At 43.1% G+C, this 21,173-nt stretch overlaps 1 protein-coding gene across 1 annotated transcript in view; it reads right to left on the bottom strand.

Annotated features, from left to right (window-relative positions):
• Positions 1–7,657: 7,657 nt before the first annotated feature.
• antxr1c (ANTXR cell adhesion molecule 1c) overlaps positions 7,658–21,173 on the bottom strand; it is a 36,102-nt gene continuing 22,586 nt past the window's right edge. The window contains exons 12-18 of the mRNA XM_026177156.2: positions 20,578–20,656; positions 18,592–18,687; positions 18,461–18,499; positions 18,241–18,342; positions 17,967–18,134; positions 16,710–16,790; positions 7,658–8,251 (exon numbers count right to left, since the gene is read on the bottom strand). Coding sequence (XP_026032941.2) covers positions 7,988–8,251; positions 16,710–16,790; positions 17,967–18,134; positions 18,241–18,342; positions 18,461–18,499; positions 18,592–18,687; positions 20,578–20,656 — 829 coding nt within the window. The 3' untranslated portion in view covers positions 7,658–7,987. The remainder of the gene's footprint in view (positions 8,252–16,709; positions 16,791–17,966; positions 18,135–18,240; positions 18,343–18,460; positions 18,500–18,591; positions 18,688–20,577; positions 20,657–21,173) is intronic.

Below are 21,173 nucleotides of genomic sequence, written 5' to 3'. Positions count from 1 at the left end.
TCTCTCCCTCTCCGTTCCTCTCTCTCCCTCTCTGTCCCTCTCTCTCCCTCTCTCTGTCCCTCTCTGTTCCTCTCTCTCCCTCTCTCTCTCCCTCTCTCTCTCCCTCTCTGTTCCTCTCTCTCCCTCTCTCTCCCTCTCTGTTCCTCTCTCTCCCTCTCTGTTCCTCTCTCTCCCTCTCTGTTCCTCTCTCTGTCCCTCTCTCTCCCTCTCTCTTTCCTTCTCTGTTCCTCCCGCTCTGTTCCTCTCTCTGTCCCTCTCCGTTCCTCTCTCTCCCTCTCTCTTTCCCTCTCTGTTCCTCTCTCTCTCTCCCTCTCTTTTCCCCTCTCTGTTCCTCTCTCTCTCTCCCTCTCTGTTCCTCTCTCTCCCTCTCTGTTCCTCTCTCCCTCTCTCTCTCCCTCTCTGTTCCTCTCTCTCCCTCTCTGTTCCTCTCTCCCTCTCTCTCTCCCTCTCTGTTCCTCTCTCTCCCTCTCTGTTCCTCTCTCTCCCTCTCTGTTCCTCTCTCTCCCTCTCTCTCTGTTCCTCTCTCTCCCTCTCTGTTCCTCTCTCTCCCTCTCTGTTCCTCTCTCTCCCTCTCTCTCTGTTCCTCTCTCTCCCTCTCTGTTCCTCTCTCTCCCTCTCTCTCTCTCCCTCTCTCTCTCTCTCTCCCTCTCTGTTCCTCTCTCTCCCTCTCTGTTCCTCTCTCTCCCTCTCTGTTCCTCTCTCTCCCTCTCTCTCTCTCCCTCTCTCTCTCTCTCTCCCTCTCTGTTCCTCTCTCTCCCTCTCTGTTCCTCTCTCTCCCTCTCTCTCTCTCCCTCTCTCTCTCTCTCTCCCTCTCTGTTCCTCTCTCTCTCCCTCTCTGTTCCTCTCTCTCCCTCTCTCTCCCTCTCTCTCTCCCTCTCTGTTCCTCTCTCTCCCTCTCTCTCTCCCTCTCTGTTCCTCTCTCTCCCTCTCCGTTCCTCTCTCTCCCTCTCCGTTCCTCTCTCTCCCTCTCTGTTCCTCTCTCTCTGTTCCTCTCTCTCCCTCTCTCTCTCCCTCTCCGTTCCTCTCTCTCCCTCTCTGTTTCTCTCTCTCCCTCTCTGTTCCTCTCTCTCCCTCTCTCTCTCCCTCTCTGTTCCTCTCTCTCCCTCTCTCTCTCCCTCTCTGTTCCTCTCTCTCTCCCTCTCCGTTCCTCTCTCTCCCTCTCTGTTCCTCTCTCTCCCTCTCTGTTCCTCTCTCTGTCCCTCTCTCTCCCTCTCTCTTTCCCTCTCTGTTCCTCCCTCTCTGTTCCTCTCTCTCCCGCTCTGTTCCTCTCTCTGTCCCTCTCCGTTCCTCTCTCTCCCTCTCTCTTTCCCTCTCTGTTCCTCTCTCTCTCTCTCCCTCTCTTTTCCCCTCTCTGTTCCTCTCTCTCCCTCTCTCTCTGTTCCTCTCTCTCCCTCTCTGTTCCTCTCTCCCTCTCTCTCTCCCCCTCTCTGTTCCTCTCTCTCCCTCTCTGTTCCTCTCTCCCTCTCTCTCTCCCTCTCTGTTCCTCTCTCTCCCTCTCTGTTCCTCTCTCCCTCTCTCTCTCCCTCTCTGTTCCTCTCTCTCCCTCTCTGTTCCTCTCTCTCCCTCTCTGTTCCTCTCTCTCCCTCTCTCTCTGTTCCTCTCTCTCCCTCTCTGTTCCTCTCTCTCCCTCTCTGTTCCTCTCTCTCCCTCTCTCTCTGTTCCTCTCTCTCCCTCTCTGTTCCTCTCTCTCCCCCTCTCTCTCTCCCTCTCTCTCTCTCTCTCCCTCTCTGTTCCTCTCTCTCCCTCTTTGTGCTGACAATCAAGCCAAACACCAACATCATCAAATATACAGTGGAAACCAGATATTTACTCTTCAGGTAAAAACACTTTTTAAATTGTAACATCAAATCAGACTAAATGTTTATTTTTTTAGATTGATAAATATAAAAACATATTTGTTAACTTCAAGAGTAAAGAGAGAAACTATCTGTATTTCTTAATTGTAAATGGCACCAAATTGTATTCATAATTGAGCCACACTTATGGAGCTCCACGATTCTTTTCCTGGTGTTTTGGTTGACATCTCTTGATTTTTCCCATGTCACAGAAACAGGCTCTGTGTTTACCTTATATGCATCCACAGCTGTGCCACCAATTTACTCACATGGACTCTACTAACCTATCAGAAGCTTCTTCAGCTCAGAACAGAAACGTCTGGAGTTTCTTATTAATTAACAATAAACTTAGTGTACATGTACTCCTAAATTTGATGAAAGTGATAAAAAAATAGACAGCTCTGTCTCTCTTTATTCTGACATTTAACTAATTCAAAAGATATTTCAATATTTATTTATCCAAAACAAAACAAGTTTTCTGAAGGCTCTGGACGTTGTAGGGCTGTCTTGGTTGACACGTCTCTGCAATGTTGCGTGGAGATCAGGGGCAGTACCTGTGGACTGGCAGACCGGGGTGGTGGTCCCCATCTTCAAGAAGGGGGACCGGAGGGTGTGTTCCAACTACAGGGGGATCACACTCCTCAGCCTCCCCGGGAAAGTCTATGCCAGGGTGCTGGAGAGGAGGGTTCGTCCGCTAGTCGAACCTCGGATACAGGAGGAACAATGCGGTTTTCGTCCTGGTCGCGGAACACTGGACCAGCTCTTTGTCCTCTCGAGGATACTTGAGGGTGCATGGGAGTTTGCCCAACCAGTCTACATGTGTTTTGTGGACCTGGAGAAGGCATTCGACCGTGTCCCTCGGGGCGTCCTGTGGGAGGTGTTGCGCGAGTATGGGGTGTCTGGCCCATTGCTACGGGCCATTCAATCCCTATACAACCGTTGCAAGAGCTTGGTTCGCATTGCCGGCAATAAGTCGGACTCGTTCCCGGTGGGTGATGGGCTCCGCCAGGGCTGCCCTTTGTCTCCGGTTCTGTTCATAATTTTTATGGACAGGATTTCTAGGCGCAGCCAAGTGGCGGAGGGCTTTCGCTTTGGTGGCCTCAGAATCTCATCTCTGATTTTTGCGGATGATGTGGTTCTGTTGGCTTCATCGGGTGAGGGCCTCCAGCTCGCACTGGAACGGTTCGCAGCCGAGTGTGAAGCAGCGGGAATGAGGATCAGCACCTCCAAATCTGAGGCCATGGTTCTCAGCCGGAAAAGGGTGGAGTGCCCACTCCGGGTCGGGGATGAGTTCCTGCCCCAAGTGGAGGAGTTCAAGTATCTCGGGGTCTTGTTCGCGAGTGATGGGAGAAGGGAGCTGGAGATCGACAGACGGATTGGGGCTGCGGCTGCAGTAATGCGGACGCTGCACCGGTCAGTCGTGGTGAAGAGGGAGCTGAGTGTAAAAGCGAAGCTCTCAATTTACCGGTCGATCTACGTCCCTACCCTCACCTATGGCCACGAGCTGTGGGTAGTGACCGAAAGAACGAGATCGCGGATACAAGCGGCGGAAATGAGCTTCCTCCGAAGGGTGGCTGGCCTCTCCCTTAGAGATAGGGTGAGAGGTTCGGCCATCCGGGAGGGGCTTAGAGTAGAGCAGCTGCTGCTCCACATCGAAAGGAGCCAGCTGAGGTGGTTCGGGCATCTGGCAAGGATGCCCCCTGGGCGCCTCCTGGGCGAGGTGTTCCAGGCATGTCCCACCGGGAGGAGGCCCCGGGGCAGACCCAGGACACGCTGGAGAGATTATATCTCTCGGCTGGCCTGGGAACGCCTTGGTATTCCCCCGGACAAGCTGGAGGAGGTGGCTGGGGAGAGGGAGGTCTGGACCTCTTTGCTTAGGCTGCTACCCCCGCGACCCGACCTCGGATAAGCGGATGAAGATGGATGGATGGAAAACAAGTTTACTCTAAATTGATGTTGTACAGTAAAAAAAATGTTCTTGTGTTTTCCATAAAGTGTATGTAAATATCTGGTTTCAACTGTGAATATACTGTTGTGTATTGAAATTCCTCTTGTTTTGCATAGAAAAATACTGAACAACATACAAAGCATAATATATAAAATAACATTTACCTGAGTTTTTTCTTTGAAAGAACCCTCTAATGTCCATTCTTATATTTCAGTACATAACTGAAACCGATTTATGGAGGGAAACAACTGAAAATATGAAATAAACACATGTAAGCTAAGACTCTCTAAAGAAACAGCATTGTTGTTGTTGTTGTTCGGCTTTTCATTTCGCAATTTGTTGATTCACTTGAAGAGCAAGTAATGTAATATGGGTCAAGTGATCAGTTTGACATAAATCTTTCGTGATGCACCGTCATATTTACATTATTTGTACAGTACGAATGATTTGCTTTGGTACCTGCTCAAACTTCAGTTCTCCTCTGTCTGCCTGGCTGCGCTTCTCCAACAGCGCACTCGCAGGCAGCAGCTCCTCCCGCTCAGTCGCTTAGTGTCTGAGCTCGGATCGTACCAATATTAGGGGGGATTTACGCACAGTCGTAAATTCCCACAGTGTGCGCTATGTGCTTCGAATATTGTGTGAAGTTTTTGTTTTATACAGTTGTCAGCCAGGCATCTAACTATGAAAAAATTACACTCCAAAAGACCCCGGGCTTCTGACAAAACAACCCGGGCTTAAGCCCAGTAAGCCACCCCCCCCCCACTGCTTTGGATGACAGTTTGCCAGTAGTTCTCATGATAGATGCTGATCTGTCTGCAAACACTTTCCAACTGCTGACCAAATGATAAAGAAACTGTTCGAAAAGTGCAAGAAAGAATAAACAGTTAATGTTTGCCTTCTAACGAACTTGTGCCTTTTACATGTTGGTTTCAGTGGTAATGCATTAGTTTTTATTTTGGTGGCATTCTGTTTACAGAGAGGCGCAAATTACAGGTGAACTCGTCCATCTGCAAATGACCAAAGCAATCAAAAGGAATAGCCAGCGACCACATGCCAACTGATCAGCAAATAAACATTTTTCACTAGTGACTGGAAATAGTACATACATCTTGGGCCTATGAGTGAAGTCAAAATGTATATGGGGAGTCAGCTGGGAGAGTATGAAACTGTCCAAATCAGTAACACAGGCATTTATATGAATCTAACAAAGATCACAAAGATGAAACTTTCTTTAGAAGCTTAGGAGTCAACCTTTATTGATACTGTTCAAAAAGTCACATCAAACAACAGAAAATTATATACGTCTTTCATATTTGCTTCAGTACTGCTGTTTATACTCGTATGCTGCATTTCTTATTTCTTATTACAGTTGAACTCAATTAGCAGAATATAAAAAAATATACCCAGTCTGCAAGACATACAAAAATCTGTAATTTATTGATGCTCCAGCTCCATAAAGCACAATGTTTGGGAGTCTGAAAACAATTAACATTTCTAAGGCAGAATCTTATTTTTTGCAGTGGCACATAAAAACAAAAAGGTAACAGTAATCCATAGCAGGATATCAAACGGAGCCATAGAAAACAGGGTGGCTGGTGGTATAATCTCCATTTTCATCCTCTTCCCTGATGTATATACTGACACCTTGTAGGGCCATACAACACCTCCAAGCAACAGGCAATGCAGCCAAATACGATGCTAGAAACTGCTAGCAAAGCATGTGTTTGTCTTGCTAATGTTACATTTTGTTTATGGACATTACAACAAACCAACTGGTTTGATTTAGCACGTTGACATCAAAGGTATGAACTACAATGAGCTAATTGGAGTTTTTCAGCTGTTACCAATGCATGTAGCAACACAACGGTACAGGACACAAGTGAATGACGTACATTGAAATTGTAATTATAAAAAAAAAAGATGATGAAGAAGAAAACTTGAAAGGGCATCGGATATAGGAGGAATACCAGCAGTTTCAACCTCTTTCCTAAACCAAGAAATCTAAATGTTTTTGCTAATTTCTGGCAGGTTTGATCTCAATTACGATGAGTTAATGCTAGGCTAAAAAATTGTCTTTTTATCTGCTAGCTAGAACGATTTTCTAATGTAGACAAAATCTTTTTCAGATTTACCAAAATGCTCATTTTTAGTGTAGCTAAGGGGCTGATAAATGCTGGTAAGCCTAAAATGACCTTTAAATGGTTATCTGTTGTGTTTCCTAACTGTTCACACAGTGTTCATCTCGGTGATTGGACACCTTGTCAATATTCAAGTACTCTCCTATATTTCTGTCGGGGAGTAAAATAAATTAGATGCGCTTTGAACTGCCCTGCAGTTGCAACGTGACCGGTGATGATATAACTGAAGACATACAATACACATAATAATGGTATTAAAGTACAGTATCAGCATTGTGTATAAAAATGTGAGGAGAGACATGAACCTGATTTTTGAAGATTGATTTCATCAGCTTCACTGCTAAAAAAAGCAAATACACATTGTAATTTCCCAGCAGTCTATGTGCGCAGTTACAAAAAAACCCAAAATCAAAACAAACCAAAAAACATAAATTGCTGTAACCTAAAATCAACTACATGAAAATGCGGTTAAGGACAAATTCCAAAGCCTCAAGATATCAACCAACAAAGTATTTAAAACACATCTCAAACATATACTGTAAAAACACACCTTCCACATAACCTCCGTACACTTCCCTGTCACAAAAGGTACAAAAACCTGACCACAAATTATATAACTGGATCATCTCTGGACTATATAGTCGGGATTTGTTACTTTGGCACGTTGTTGTTGGGTAACAAAACAGCACCAAATTGCAAATCTTTTTGAAGAAATTTAGAAAAACATATGTTTCTTATCAGTTACGTAACACCATTAAAAATATGATCAGCTAAGATTACTTGGAAATCCAGTTCTGAAAAACCCTTCATTGGTCACACAGCAATGGAGAAATAAGCCAATTGATTCTACCTAGCACTTAATACAGTTACTGTGATTTTAACTTAACAAAGGCCTAACTCAGTAGTTGATAGAGACAACAAAGAACTTTCATCCATTGCAGTAATCTTTCTTTTTGGACTTTTCCGTTCCCACATGCTTTGCTGTCCAGCAACAATCCTCCCTGATTTCACAAATGCAAAGTAAAATACTTTCCCAAATAGCCCCATTCACTTTATATGAGACAGAATATTAAGTTGAACTGCTATGCAAAATAATTTTTTTGCTTATCAGCAAATAGTCACATAGTCTTTTTCACAGCCATATGAAAAAGAAAGGTTTACCAGGACTCTAATCAGCTCTGTTAAAAACTCCTTACATCCTTACTGGAGTTCATAAAGTAAGTAGAAGCAAGTCGCATCATCACAGCTAATGCCAGACCATGCAATGCTCAGAGAAACAGCAAAAATCTCAAGAGCTACATCTCAGACTCAACAGGCCTCGGTTAATATGTTAAGTACTAAAATTCACGACAGTAAAGTAACAAAAAGACTGAACCAGTATGGCTTGACATGACAGCACGAAAGCAGGGCTTAGGTTTGTAACGTTGCATCTGAACAAATCACAAGTATTCTGGAAGAACAATGTCCTTTGGACAGATAAAACCAAAGTGGAGTATATAAAGCATATAAACATAAACTTCCTAATACCAACTGTCAAGCACTGTGGTGGAGGGGTGATGATTTCAACTTGTTTTGTAGTTAAAGGACCTGGACAGCTTGTAGTCACTGAGTCAAGTGAACTTAAGCAATGCCATAAATATCCATCCATCCATCTTTTCACGTTATTGCTGCTAATGGTGGTTCTACAATCCTGGGTTGCACTTTGTTTTTCACAGAACTGCACAGAGGCCTGTGAAAACTTTTTCATGTGACTATATTTTATTTTTTTGGAGGTTCAATCTTAAATTGCCACATAAAAAACTACATACAGAGCACAGTTAGATATCCTGTATTAAAAAGGCTTAATTGTCAGCTAACAGTTTCACTTGATATGCTATCCCATACCAGATGTGGCACACAGAACAACTGGGATTCAATATACTGCTGATCTTTGGCTTATAGTAGGAGTACCTTTGGCAGTGAGGCCCACAACCTTCAAAGTGAAAGAACTAGTCAACAGGACGGTAATATCAATGTGATATCAAAGCAGGTGCATTGGTAAGGTGGGAGGAGTTTGTCTGTGTGATTTAGGGTCGAAGGCTTGGGGGAGGACGCGATGGCGGTGCACAGGGAAGCCCTGGGGGAGTGCGTGATGGCGGTGGTCCTGGGGGCACCTGGCCTGATGGTGGAGATCTGGCAGGGGGGCTGGTGGCAGTGGTAGATGGTGGAGTGGTGCGAGTTATGGGGCGGTAGTCTGGTGGTGGTGGCGAAGGGGTGTGGATAGGGGTACGAGGTGGGGCCTTGGCTGCCGCTGACTCCTCTTTCACTCTTGTGAAGTTTATGCATCGACCCTAAAGGAAAAGAAAGAAAAGTGGGATTAAAAAAGCTTTAAAATAATTTTTAAAATAAACATAAAATAATTATATAATCCTGTTTTCAGGTCTTTCATGTTGGTTGGACCCCAAACTTAGTCCAGACTGAAGTATTAGCAGATAGTCACGGTGATGAATGATATCTAATGGCGCCTAGCATTAGCAACCACGATGCTAATGTTTACAATGAAATATCTAACCAGCTGTAATAAGGCTCATCTTGAAATGATCTCTTTGTCTGATACAAAGAAATCTTGTAAATAGAGTCATGCAGAGAATACATGTAATTTTTTTCCTACCGGCTAGCATGCTAACAGGGCTTTGAATGTAAACCACACAGCCACAAATCTGCACAGTCAGCATATTACCATGCTAACTAAAACCACCATATGACCATCCTCACAGAGCCTTTTGCTGCAGACTCCGACCCCTTCCTAAAATAACACAAATTTTATAATTTACCCTTCTATGCGTTCACACTAAAAAGCACAGCTGCATGAAATAAAGAGTAAAAATAGGACAGCAACCTATAAAACAAAATTTCACCCTGCTCTCCAGCGCATTTTTAACTCCCGAATGTTCAGGTTGTTGTGGTGACCAACAGATCGCACAGAGGTTAGGGATGGAACGCCCTAAACTTCTGAGTCATTTTGATTACAAGGCAACTGATCAGGTTACCTTGAGTAGATAATCCTTCTCCAAACAATCACAGTTAAACTCAGATTCACTGCAATCATTCTCAGACATACTACCAACATGGTTACAATCAATCTCTGTCAGTCTGTCTGTACCAATGAGCTCAACTCATCTGCATCTCTTTGCAACTGGTCACAAAGGACCTGTGTCATTTTGCTGTTAATTTAGGGTAAATATGATCTTGGAGCAGTTTCCATCCATAGGATCACTGTAGCATAGCAACAACAGTAGTTTTCAGTCAGTGATGGTACGTGAGGTGGTTTTTTTTTGTGTGTTTATGCATGTTACGTTCTCATCTTCAGGATAGATAAATATAATATTACTTATGTTCAGCAAATGCAGCAGCTGCATGGCATTTGTGATCCAATGCTGCTGTACCCATTTCCAGTCATCACACTACCTTGCCAAAATTCAAGCATTGCACAAATAAATTAATAGAGTATTACATGGAAAAGTACTGAATGAAACATCTGAATTGAGACACAGAGTATGTGTTGTTAAACGTGGTATTTTTTTAAGATAACATGGAAAATACTACAGATAAAAAGCATCTGATGCAATATATAATACATAATCTATACATGAGAGTTGTTTTAGATTAAAAAGAATCTGGAGGAAAAAAGTGTCTAATCTAAAGTAGGCTACATCTGGGCTAAGAAGGCATCCGAGCTCAGGTCATGGTACAGTCACTGCTCTTTGTATGCTTGTGTGTGCCAGTCTGTGTGTGTGGCCAGCTGGTGTTCCAGATTATGCTTAAATCCCCGCTTTTACGCCCCCACTCCAAATTATCCCTGCTAGTCCAATGTTCTGTACCGAGAACTGTAGGTCCGAATGCCGACGGTCCATATGGAGAGAGAAGATTAGGGTTAGAGGCTGGGGCTGAACTGTGCCAGAGGTGGTAAAAGTTAGCAGTGAAGCTGGAATACTTTAACAGGTTGACTTATCAGGGCGTAAAAGCAACAAATTTATTTAGACAGAAATCACATTTTAGTTACTCATAAAATGTTACACCAACCACTGGTTTCAGCGAGTTCACAGAGGTCACTGTTACCAATGAAACTCTACCCGCTGCATAGCTGCATGCGGTTGGCAGTCAGGGTGGAATGAAGTAATGTTAATCTGCTAATAAGCAGTATCAGCGACTTGAGCCGCAGGTCCCTGGTTTTACATAGTGGAAAACGAAGGAATGGGAAATGATGTCACTTGTAAAACTCTAATGAAAAAGACCTTAGGCACAAGGGAAGATAGATTTTGATCTTTAATGTTAATATAATGTGACAGTGTTGCAGATAAAGCACGACAGTGAGTAAAAGTGAGACACAGAGAAAAATAGCCAGAGAAGAAATGAAAGACAGAATAATCCAAACTGAACTGAGAGAATTTCCCATTCTTAAGTTTTTCCCTTTATTCAAGCCAACCAACCTCTCCTGTCTTCTTCCATTTAGCAAGAACATCTCTGGATCTACAACAGACTCCACTCTGGCACTGATGTTGATGTTCATCAGAGTAACTTAAAGCTAAGAGATACTTTAGATGTTAAAAATAAGGTAAATATATAAAAAATGCATGATGCAGATTAAGCAGTGTCTTTTTCAGCAACACATACATACACTCATCAGCCACTTTGTTAGGTGCACCTGCTCAGCCCGCAAATATCTAATCAGCCACTCTCATTGCAACAACTCAGTGCAGACATGGTCAAGACTACAAGTAGGGTTTGATCCACCATGCAATACCAAGAAAGTGTTTGATTTGCAATGGATTTATTTTTCAGCATGACAATGATCTCAAATACTCCACCAATAATGAAAGCACACCTGGACGGACAAAAGAAAACGCAATGAAGAACTATCAGTCGTGGATTGGCCTCCCCAGAGCCCACACCTCAATGAATCAATCTGGCATCATTTTAACAGAGAACAGAAAAACGCAGCCAACATCCAAAGAAGAGCGTCTTTCAAGAAGCCTCGAAAACTTTTTCAAAAAAGGTGTTTGAAGAATAACAAAAATCATTAAACTAATTACACTGTGGGGGGCTGAGATAAGTATTTAACTAAGAAATGTTGACATTAATTGTATGTGAATTTTGTTTCAATTTCTTCATCCTTAATCCATCTTTGCTTCTTGAACGTCACTCTGTTAGCACCCAGCTGTGGTTTGAACCTCTCGACATTTTCCTGGATTAAAGAAAGCCACACTCGCTTGGTCTTTTTCACTGACCTCCACCACTGTCTACAGTCTTACCAAGGTCATTAAATTGTCTAGGACAACGCAAAATGTATGTGTGTTTATGTGTGAGAGAGTTTTGTTCAGTTGGCTTCTGAAGACGGGCCTGGCAGACATCTGCCAAAGGCATTACCTCGTGTCCTTCAGCCAGCTAAATGGCTCCCTGTAGAGCTCCGTGTTTATGTCAGTGAAAGACAAAGAGGGGAGGCACTAGCTCTGCTTCATACTGTACACTCTGACGTCAGTGTAATGGATGTGGTTTGGTGACACACATTCGCATAATGGCTAACTCCGTTCTCCAGTTTAGAAACTTTTACTGTAACTCTTCAAGTACACACACACATTCTCACACACTGCTGCTGCAGTATTTTTCCACGGTTAAAAACAGGCTTTTAGGGATGAAAACTCACATATGGCAAAGAGTCAATGCTACTGCATTCGACAGCAAGTCAAATTTGTGTTATTTCTGATTATTCGACAAACATAAATGTCTGTTATAGTTGAAACAAAAAAATCAAATACCAGCTGAATAAAATGCTTAAAAACAGAGTGATTTATTGTCACGCTGGAGATTTAGCTATGCTGCTGTCTCTGGCTGAAACCTCTTTGGGAGCACCAAAAATTCCTCAAACATCCCTTTGATGAACAATTTAAAGAAGCAGAGATGTTAGTAGGTTCATTGCTGAGCGAGAAACAGTGTAGTCATTGCTCTATAGAACACTACATATTTTTAAGCACTACAGGATCCTTAAGTAAATTTACCTGACGCTCAGGAGCACAAACACACTTCCTCTCTTTAACCCTGGACAGCTCATCTGAATCACAAATGTGGCTCTGGTATCGCCCACTTGCTAATTTAAATGGCATCTTCTTTCAGGACCAGCTGTCCCACTAACAGAACAGATGCTGGTTTGGGTATTTTTTTGGCAGAAGGTCGTTCCTCACCAAATGACCTAATTTTAGTCAAGTCAGTCAATCCAAGTCTTTTGCATTCATTACCATGAATCCATCATCCTATATTAAAAAAGCACAATCATGTTTGGTGCTGTTATCTCATTCAGTTGTGGCCGATAGCCGCCCCTCCCTCAGCCTGGTTCTGCTGGAGGTTTTTCCTTTCCACTGTCACCAAAGTGCTTGCTCATAGGGGGTCATATGATTGTTGATTTTTTTTCTCTGTATGTATTATTGAAGGGTTTAATTTACAATATAAAGCGCTTTAAGGCGACTCTTGTTCTGATTTTGTGCTGTATAAATAAAATTGAATTGAACCGAATCGTCATACTTGATCATCACTGAATGTCCTCTGACTTTTGTTTTAGCAAGGGAAAGTTTTAGTTCTATCTTTTTTATACACTGAACAAAAATATAAATGCAACACTTTTGTTTTTGCTCCCATTCCCCATGGGATGGACGTAGAGACCTAAAATTCATTCCAGATACACAATATAACCATCCCTCCCAAACAGTGGTCATAAATCAGTCCAAATGTGTGGTAGTGGGCACATCTGCTATATTGAGATAATCCATCCCACCTCACAGGTGTGCCACATCAGGATGCTGATCTGACATCATGAGTAGTGCACAGGTGTACCTCAGACTGCCCACAACAAAAGGCCACCTTGGAATGTGCAGTTTTTTGCGCTATTGGGGGTCTGGGGACCCAGAACCGGTCAGTATCTGGTGTGACCACCATTTGCCTCATGCAGTGCAACACATCGTCGCATGGAGTCTATCAGATTGTCAATTGTGGCCTGTGGAATGTTGGTCCACTCCACTTCAATGGCTGTGCGATGTTGTTGGATATTCGTGGGAACTGGTACACGCTGTCGTATACGCCGGTCAAGCACATCCCGAACATGCTCAATGAGTGACATATCCGGTGAGTATGCTGGCCATGCAAGAACTGGGACATTCTCAGCTGCCATCTGCCCTGAACAATGTGAACCATGATTCATCCGTGAAGCGCACACTTCTCCAACGTGCCAGACGCCATCGAATGTGAGCATTTGCCCACACAAGTCTGTTACGGCGACGAGCTGGAGTCAGGTCAAGACCCCGATGAGGACGACGTGCATGCAGTTGAGCGTCCCTGAGACGGTTTCTGACAGTTTGTGCAGAAATTGTTTGGTTGTGCAAACCAATTGTTCCAGCAGCTGTCTGGGTGGCTGGTCTCAGACGATCTTGGAGGTGAACCTGCTGGATGTGGAGGTCCTGGGCTGGTGTGGTTACACGAGGTCTGCGGTTGTGAGGCCGGTTGGATGTGCTGCCATATTCTCTGAAACGCCTGTGGAGACGGCTTATGGTTGAGAAATGAACATTCAATGCACGGGCGACAGATCTGGTTGACATTCCTGCTGTCAGCATGCCAATTGCACGCTCCCTCATTGCTTGTGGCATCTGTGGCATTTTGCTGTGAGACAAAACTGCACATTCCAGGGTGGCCTTTTGTTGTGGGCAGTCTGAGGTACACCTGTGCACTACTCATGATGTCAGATCAGCATCCTGATGTGGCACACCTGTGAGGTGGGATGGATTATCTCAATATAGCAGATGTGCCCACTACCACACATTTGGACTGATTTGTGACCACTGTTTGGGAGGGATGGTTATATTGTGTATCTGGAATGAATTTTAGGTCTCTACGTCCATCCCATGGGGAATGGGAGCAGTAACAAAGGTGTTGCGTTTATATTTTTGTTCAGTGTATAATCGTGTTATCAGTGAAAAGAAAATGGAACAGCCACAAAAGATTGAGACTGTATCTGATCCTACTGAGCAACTGCGTGGGTGTCTGATAATACCAGTGTTTCTAGTAGAGTGATCACAATCATTTCGTTACCAAATTAACCGTCAATCAGATACTTTTGGATAAAAAAACCCCCAGACATACACATTTGCTTTCTTATTTGTTTTGATATAATAAATAGTTCTTTCTTGGTCAGAGTTTTTGATTGGTCCACTGCTGTGTGAGGACTGTAAACATCTGTCTGTGCAGTCTACAGCGTACAGGTTTAGACTTTGTGTCTTAATGACAGAAAATAAACCAATGAGCAACCAAGCAAACTGTGAGTTTTCTGACAACAATAGGAAACAGCTTGTGTACTGCTTGATTATTAAAATATTTTGGGGTTTTTACCATCATTAAAAAAAACAGGAAGTTGCATTACCACAAAATGAGTTCACTGTTACAGGACTGCAGCCGAAGTCAGTCCCCAGGGTGACAGTCATGCTGTTGCAATTAGCATAAAGAAACATGCATGCGGGAATGCAGATGGAACTAATTTAGAGAGTTTTCTTATGGATTTGAATGTGTGCCAGCTTTGCAGTGTGAGACTGTAGATCTGAAAACCTCAGGATGAAATTGAAAACCACCAGCTTTTCAGGTAACATAAAAGGGAATGAGGTGTCTGACTCTTGTTTCTGCTGTTTCCTCTTTAATAAAAACATATTATTCTGCCTGGAAACGAGCCGGCACGCTGGCCTGTAGGCCTGCTTCTTTTGTTACAAACCACAAATGACTGGTGGAGGCGACATTGTTGGAAAGAGAGGATTTCTTCAACAAAATAGGCATTGCGTCATGTTGAGCTTGCCCGAGCAATCATCATTAAAAAAAGCTTTTCTGAGTAAGAGAAATTTGTCATTAAGGAAATCTCTTTTTATCTGTGTGCCAGGTTGTCTTTGGTGAAGATGGAATTGGAAGCTGAGGGTGACTTTTTTAGGTCTTGGGGAATCTGAATGTTTATTATGTGGCTGCAAATTCTATCGCTGTACATGTTCGTTGTGCCCAGAAAACAGTCTTAAATGTGGAATTCCTGCTAAAGAAGATCACTGGAAATTTTCTGCTAATAAGGCCGGATTTTAACTAGTGCTTTGGATGGGTCCCGATCAGCAGGAGAGTGAGCTATGGAGAGGAAAGAAAAGAAACAGGGAGGAAACAACTGGCAAAAGGAAAAAGGTGGAGAAGAATCAAGGGAGGGGAAAAAGGAAATGCTAACAACTGTATATGTCACCAAAATGGCTTTGAGTCAAACCATAGAGAATTTGAGGGTAGTGCAACACAGTTATGATCTATCATTGAATTACAAAGTTGCCTTTAAGACCAACAGAGATGAAAATAATATGCAACACATTTAAACATTAAAACAGTCTTTGCTAAGATTGTCGGAGGGATTTAAAGCATCCCCAGAGAGCTTCCTCTCCCAACATTCAGCCCAAACTCTTATCTAAGGCTTTTTGATAGAAAGGCCTCAGGCGTTAAAACTAAACCATGTGGCTTATCTGCTCTGAAGAAGAGAGACTTTTTACCAGCTTACGCGCACGAACACATCACAAAACTCTCCCGTTGAGCTACAAGGATGTGAGCTGCGGTTTGGCTTAACATCCGATTTATGGCGTATAATGTGAAGCAGGTGTGAGATCGAGGCTAGCTCAACAGCATGGAATGGGCTAGCTGAGGTGTCAGCCAGCACAGCCACACCAGGAGTGAATGAAGTGCGCTCCCAGACGGTGGAAGGGAGGGCAGGGTGAGCAAACAGCACAGATGAGCTGGACACTTTTAAAACTGCACCACTTCTCAGCCTATAGTGGATCACCGCTCATCTTAGACACTCAATACGCACTTGGTCAAAACTGTGCAAGTAAATGGATACATCCATTATTAGTGAGTTCGATTTGTTCCTACTAATTGATGCACTTTTATTGCAGCTGACCAGTCACAATGTTGTGATGTCATAATTTTGCACCAATCAATTCCAGTTTCTTTATATAGTACCAAATAACAAGACAACAACAATTGCTTCAAGGTGCTTCACATTGTAAGATAAAGACCCTACAATAACAGAGAGAAAATACTTGGCAACAGTGGGAAGGAAAAACTCATTTTTAACAGGAAGAAACTTCCAGCAGAATGACGCTCAGGGAGGGGCAGCCATCTGCCATGACCGGGTGGGGGTGATGGAATACAAATTTAACAGGCAAACTTCACATGAGAGCGGCTAAATTAGGCTACTTCTGACTGCCCACTGATCTGCAAGCAACTTTGCAACCCAACTTGACCATAGCTCCTCCTTTTATGCTGAATGTGACTTAATGAACAGTGTAGCTGTTGTCATTGACGCCTGCTCTCTGTGTTAGGGTGTTGCTCTTCCACCTCTGGCTTTGCATGTGTGTTTAGTTGCCTTGGTAACTAGTGATGATTAAATCTATCAGCAAGTGTTTCAGTTGATTTATAGTTTTGAATTGAGACGCTTGAAAACCAAGGCTTTGAAATCAGGGGTTCATTATTCCTGAAAAACTCCCTTGATTTATGTGCCACTCGTATTACTATTGGATGAAAAATAAATCTTTCTTACTTTTGAATTCTCGCTGTCCAGTGAAAAAAAAAAATCAACAAGATGGCACATATGAAACGAACATATAAAAACATGACATATAATTTAAGATGGAGAGAATGCAGTGAAGGAGGGATGACCTTGCAGATGAATTCTTAGACATCTGATGAAACAGAGATACTTACATGATCACCGGGCTGGGGTCTCATTAGAGAGACCTGGTCATACCCACGGCGGAACAGAGCCCAGATGGCGTCCAGTTTCCCCTGAAAAAGAAGCAGAGGAGCAAGAAGATAAACAGCTGGCCAGATGTGAATTGCACACTTCTCCACACTGCAATCTATCACCTAATAAAAGACTGCTCATACTGACTTTTCTATATCAGCAAACATTTGGTCTGTGGTTCTTTTTCAAGGCTGAGACCAGGTTTTAATCCCAAACAAACACCACGGCAGCTGATTTGACTGATTAGTTCCTTCCCCTCTGGATAAAGCTGCTGAATCACTGATTAGTCACAAAGACTGCTGGATATATTTTAGTTAACTCCGGTCATGAACGCTTTAACCTTTAGCAACATAAAGCAATTAATAAAGCATGATAAAACACACGATCTGCCAAGAATCAGAGCGTGGGCTTACTTCTCAGAGACAGGAAAGAGCTGATCCCAGCTAAAACAACTGTAGGAATCCAGCGTGTATTTTACTGTAGACAGTATTTAACATTTGACAGAGCTGAAGGGCAAATGTTTTGAGATAAAATCTTCTGGATTAACCGAATAAAAAAATGCTAAAAGATGTTGCATTTGCTTGGACAAATAAGCAGTGGTGGCATGGATCCTAAACAGAAGTGCACTCACACATCAAAAAGTTTTAGAAAGATGGGGCCAGCCACAGCCCAATTTCCACATTCAGTGATCAATTTACAGTATTTACCCCACAGTTCAGTGTTCACATTCACCTTCTGTACATGCTGTTAGGCTGCTGTGAATGAATTATGAATGCAGCAGTGTGTACAGATAACAGTACGCTTACTGTATGAAAAGCGTCACACAGAGTGGTTTTATTTTAGGAGTAATATTTATGCTGTGCTGGCAGTCTCACTATGGGCATGTGTTGGTGCTATGGCACTATCAACTAATTACATGTATATAGCATGTATATAGCATGTATATACATGTGTGCTGTGTGCTGGGAAACTTCTGCTGCCCTCATGCCTTTAAAAAAAGTCGGTGGGTGAAAATTCAAAAATGCAAAGTGGTCTGAGTGTAAACAAAGCACATTTTTGACTTTCTAAAAAAGGAGGGTTTTTATGTAAGAGTGGTGAGCGTGAATTCCTGAACTAAATGCAAACAGTACGAGCGTCTATACGGGATAACAGAGTGTGTGGGTATATTTTACATTACAGTGTCCCATTGTGTGCTGATTCTGTGAGGCTGTGTTTACCCGGATGGGCGTGTACCACTTCCGGCTCTGAGGTGGCTTCTTGTTCTGAGGTTTCTTAGGTTTTGGCTCATAGGGTTCGTACTCCTGCTCTGGCATTTTCACCACAGCGTTCTTTGGCTTTTCCAGCTTAGCCCCCTCCTCAGTTGAACCCTTCCCTCCCCAGCGCACCTACAAGACGGTAGACCATACAAAAACAGAAAAGGTCACTGTAATCTGTTGTCTACAGATTTAATCGTGACTTTATTTCAGCAGCGTAAATGCATCGTTTTGACACCTCCATCCTCTTGATTCCCCCAATTCCTCTTCCTCCATAATATGAGGCATCCACAGTGGGCCACTTCTTTTTGGGAAGACCGTCGTCATCGTCATCTGACTCCTAAACACCGGTACACAAAAGAGTTTGTCTTTCACAGATGAAATAAAGGTGCAGGAAAGTCTTGGGGTATTACTTAGTTAGGCTGTATTTATGTGCGTGTGTGTGTGTTTTGACTCACAGGCTCAGGAGGAGGTGGAGGAGGAGGCTCTTTGATCACCTTTAGACAAATAACAGACATGCCATGATTTTAAAATAACATAACATCAATGCAAGTGTTTATTATTTGTGAAACTAGTCGGTGTTTCTTACCACAGTGCAGCAGAGCGGCCAGAACCACCACAGGAAGAGCAGAGCAAGGAGGAGGAACAACGCCAGCAAGGTGATCAGGAGAATGGTGCCCTCGAACTGGAGGGCAGACACAAACACACGATGCTAGAACATTACGACAAGTGCACCGTGCACATCATGTTTCACAGGCTGGACATAGATGCTAGCTAAAAAAACATGCAGGCGCCGTATCTTCAGGAGATAGAAGGAAGATGGCAACTGGCACAACACCTGATAAAAGTAGTAGTACAAGTAAAAAGGGAAAGTAACGCTGACAATTTTAAGATACTTGTAAATTATTTTAAAAGTACCTCAACTACCAAATTTGTGGCATGTATACATCCATAGCTCTGATCTGGGACCTCGCTGCCCTTCTTCACTCATGCATAAAGTGCTAGCCTTCCATGTATGCGCATAGAAATCTTGACTTACTTGTTGTGTAGTGAGATAGACAACACATATATAATAAAAACGGTGATGTAGTGACTGAATGCTCGTATTATCCACAGTGGTAGTGCTGACAAGAAGAAGTAGGACAGTATTTTCAGCACTAATAGCAGTAGCGACAACAGATTAATCATAGCTGTGGTATGACTGATTTGAAGGAAAATAGTAAAAGCATATAGGCTCTAATATTCATGTTTTCCTTTCTCGAGGACAGTGGTTAATGTGAGCTTTTGCCATCCCTGACTGAATCCTTATGTTGACATTTCTCGCTTTAAGCTAGGCAGACGTCCGCTGGCCAAACATGGTTCTCATTAGAGACCACAGATGAGGATCACATGTGGTTAGACTTTCCCCTATCTATCTATCTTGTGGCAAAGCTGTGGAGGATTTATCTGAACTCAGCAGTGGGGCCCGCTGCAGAAAGCACGTCAGCGGTGCCAAATGATTATTTATTAAAAATCACCCGGATTATGATTTCCTGTGACAACAACTTAATTTGCAGAAAAGTTAAAACAATAGATGGTGGGGTGGGGGTGATGGGGCAGGGTTACTGCTAGCAAACAATGCTGAAAATTTTAATAGTGGCCACATCTGCATTTTGCTGCTTTTTCACATGTGAAGTGTGCATTTTCTCCCATGCAATATGGGTGTTTTTTTGGGCTAAGTACAAAGGCTGAAACCCCTCAGTGTGACACTTTGACAGATTCTGGGGAAAGGATGCAGGGGGTCAGTGGGTTTGTGGCTTTTGCTTTCAGCTTTGATTCAGAGACTCCAACTTGCACGTTGTTTATTGCACCAGGCCCTCCAATCTCCAGCTGACAACTTTCCGTGCCTTCTCGAGCCTGGTGTGACTTCAGTCTATATGTTTTAGTTTAGTGCCATGAGGAAGCTAATTGCAATGGTATGTCTAATTGAGGTCTCTTTATCGTGAACCACAACACAGTTGTTTAAATTTGCAGCGTCTTCGTGGATATGATGCTGCGTGGATGGAGGCGGTACAGCTTCAAAGACTGCATATCTTTTTGTTTTTTGGGCCTATTTAATATGTTCCAACATACCAACTTCATTTAGTTAAACTGCTTTAAATTGCATTTGTTAACTTGTTTTCATGGACTGAAAAGCTGCTCCGTTTCACACATGCACCACCTCTAAATAGCAGTACCAAGAGTGCATCTGTCACAGATGTTTCACCCACAAAACTAAAATATTAAACCGGGAACTCCAAGGTCACCAAGCAGCTTCTTTAACCTTTTTTTGTGCCCAACACACGGAGGTTCATAAGGTCTTTGTTGGGTGGCTCACTGCTACCAACCTCTGTGGTTTGGCTACCAAAAAAAAAAGGAGAAAAACAAAACTGAGAGTGGAGAAAGTGAGACAACTAAGAAAAGAGAGAAATGTTGGAGAAAGCAGAAGAAGAAGCAGAAGAAGAGTACAAACTACACAAACGTTTTTTCTTTCTATTTTTTGCACAATTAAAATCTTTGCAGTGTCCCTGCGTGGATACATGAAGCTTCCACTTACACACTCTGTGGTGGTGATGTGAACGTTGCTGCTGATGAAGGACAGACCGTCGTTCATGCTCACTTGGAGATAAATCACCCTGAAACAACACACACACGCACACGGATGAAGGAAAGGAGAGTAGATCAGTGAATAGAATGAGTGAATCAGTAGAATTTAGATCGGTTTATTTAGTCTGTCTGAAGTTTTTCCAGCTCAAGCTCGACTTTGTTTGATGGGAATGATGTCATTTAAACTTGGGTTCGTGCCAAATAACGTCACCGAACTGTCTGCGAAAGGCGAGGTGGTTCGTTACATGTGAGAACGAAATCTGAACTAACAGGGAACGACCACAAGAGCGGAGGATTATGAGCTGAAAGTGACAGATTTTTAGCTTAGGAGAAAACTGAAATCTGAGCAATTTCTTTTCTGCAGTAACTCGAAAGAGGTTGCTTTTGACTGTTTCCAGCTGCGAAAATCTCAACCCAGCAGGAGGAAATGTTATTAAAAACTCTTCCTAATAGATGAGGTATGCGCTGAGTCGTGTGACTCTTGTTTACGAGCCCCGTATCACTCGCAAATTGTGCAATCTGACTCCAAATGAACCAAACCTTTTT

The sequence above is a fragment of the Astatotilapia calliptera genome, chromosome 8, assembly GCF_964374335.1.
Source record: "Astatotilapia calliptera chromosome 8, fAstCal68.1, whole genome shotgun sequence".
Classification (NCBI taxonomy): Eukaryota; Metazoa; Chordata; class Actinopteri; order Cichliformes; family Cichlidae; genus Astatotilapia; species Astatotilapia calliptera.
This window is presented reverse-complemented; position numbering and strand designations above follow the sequence as displayed.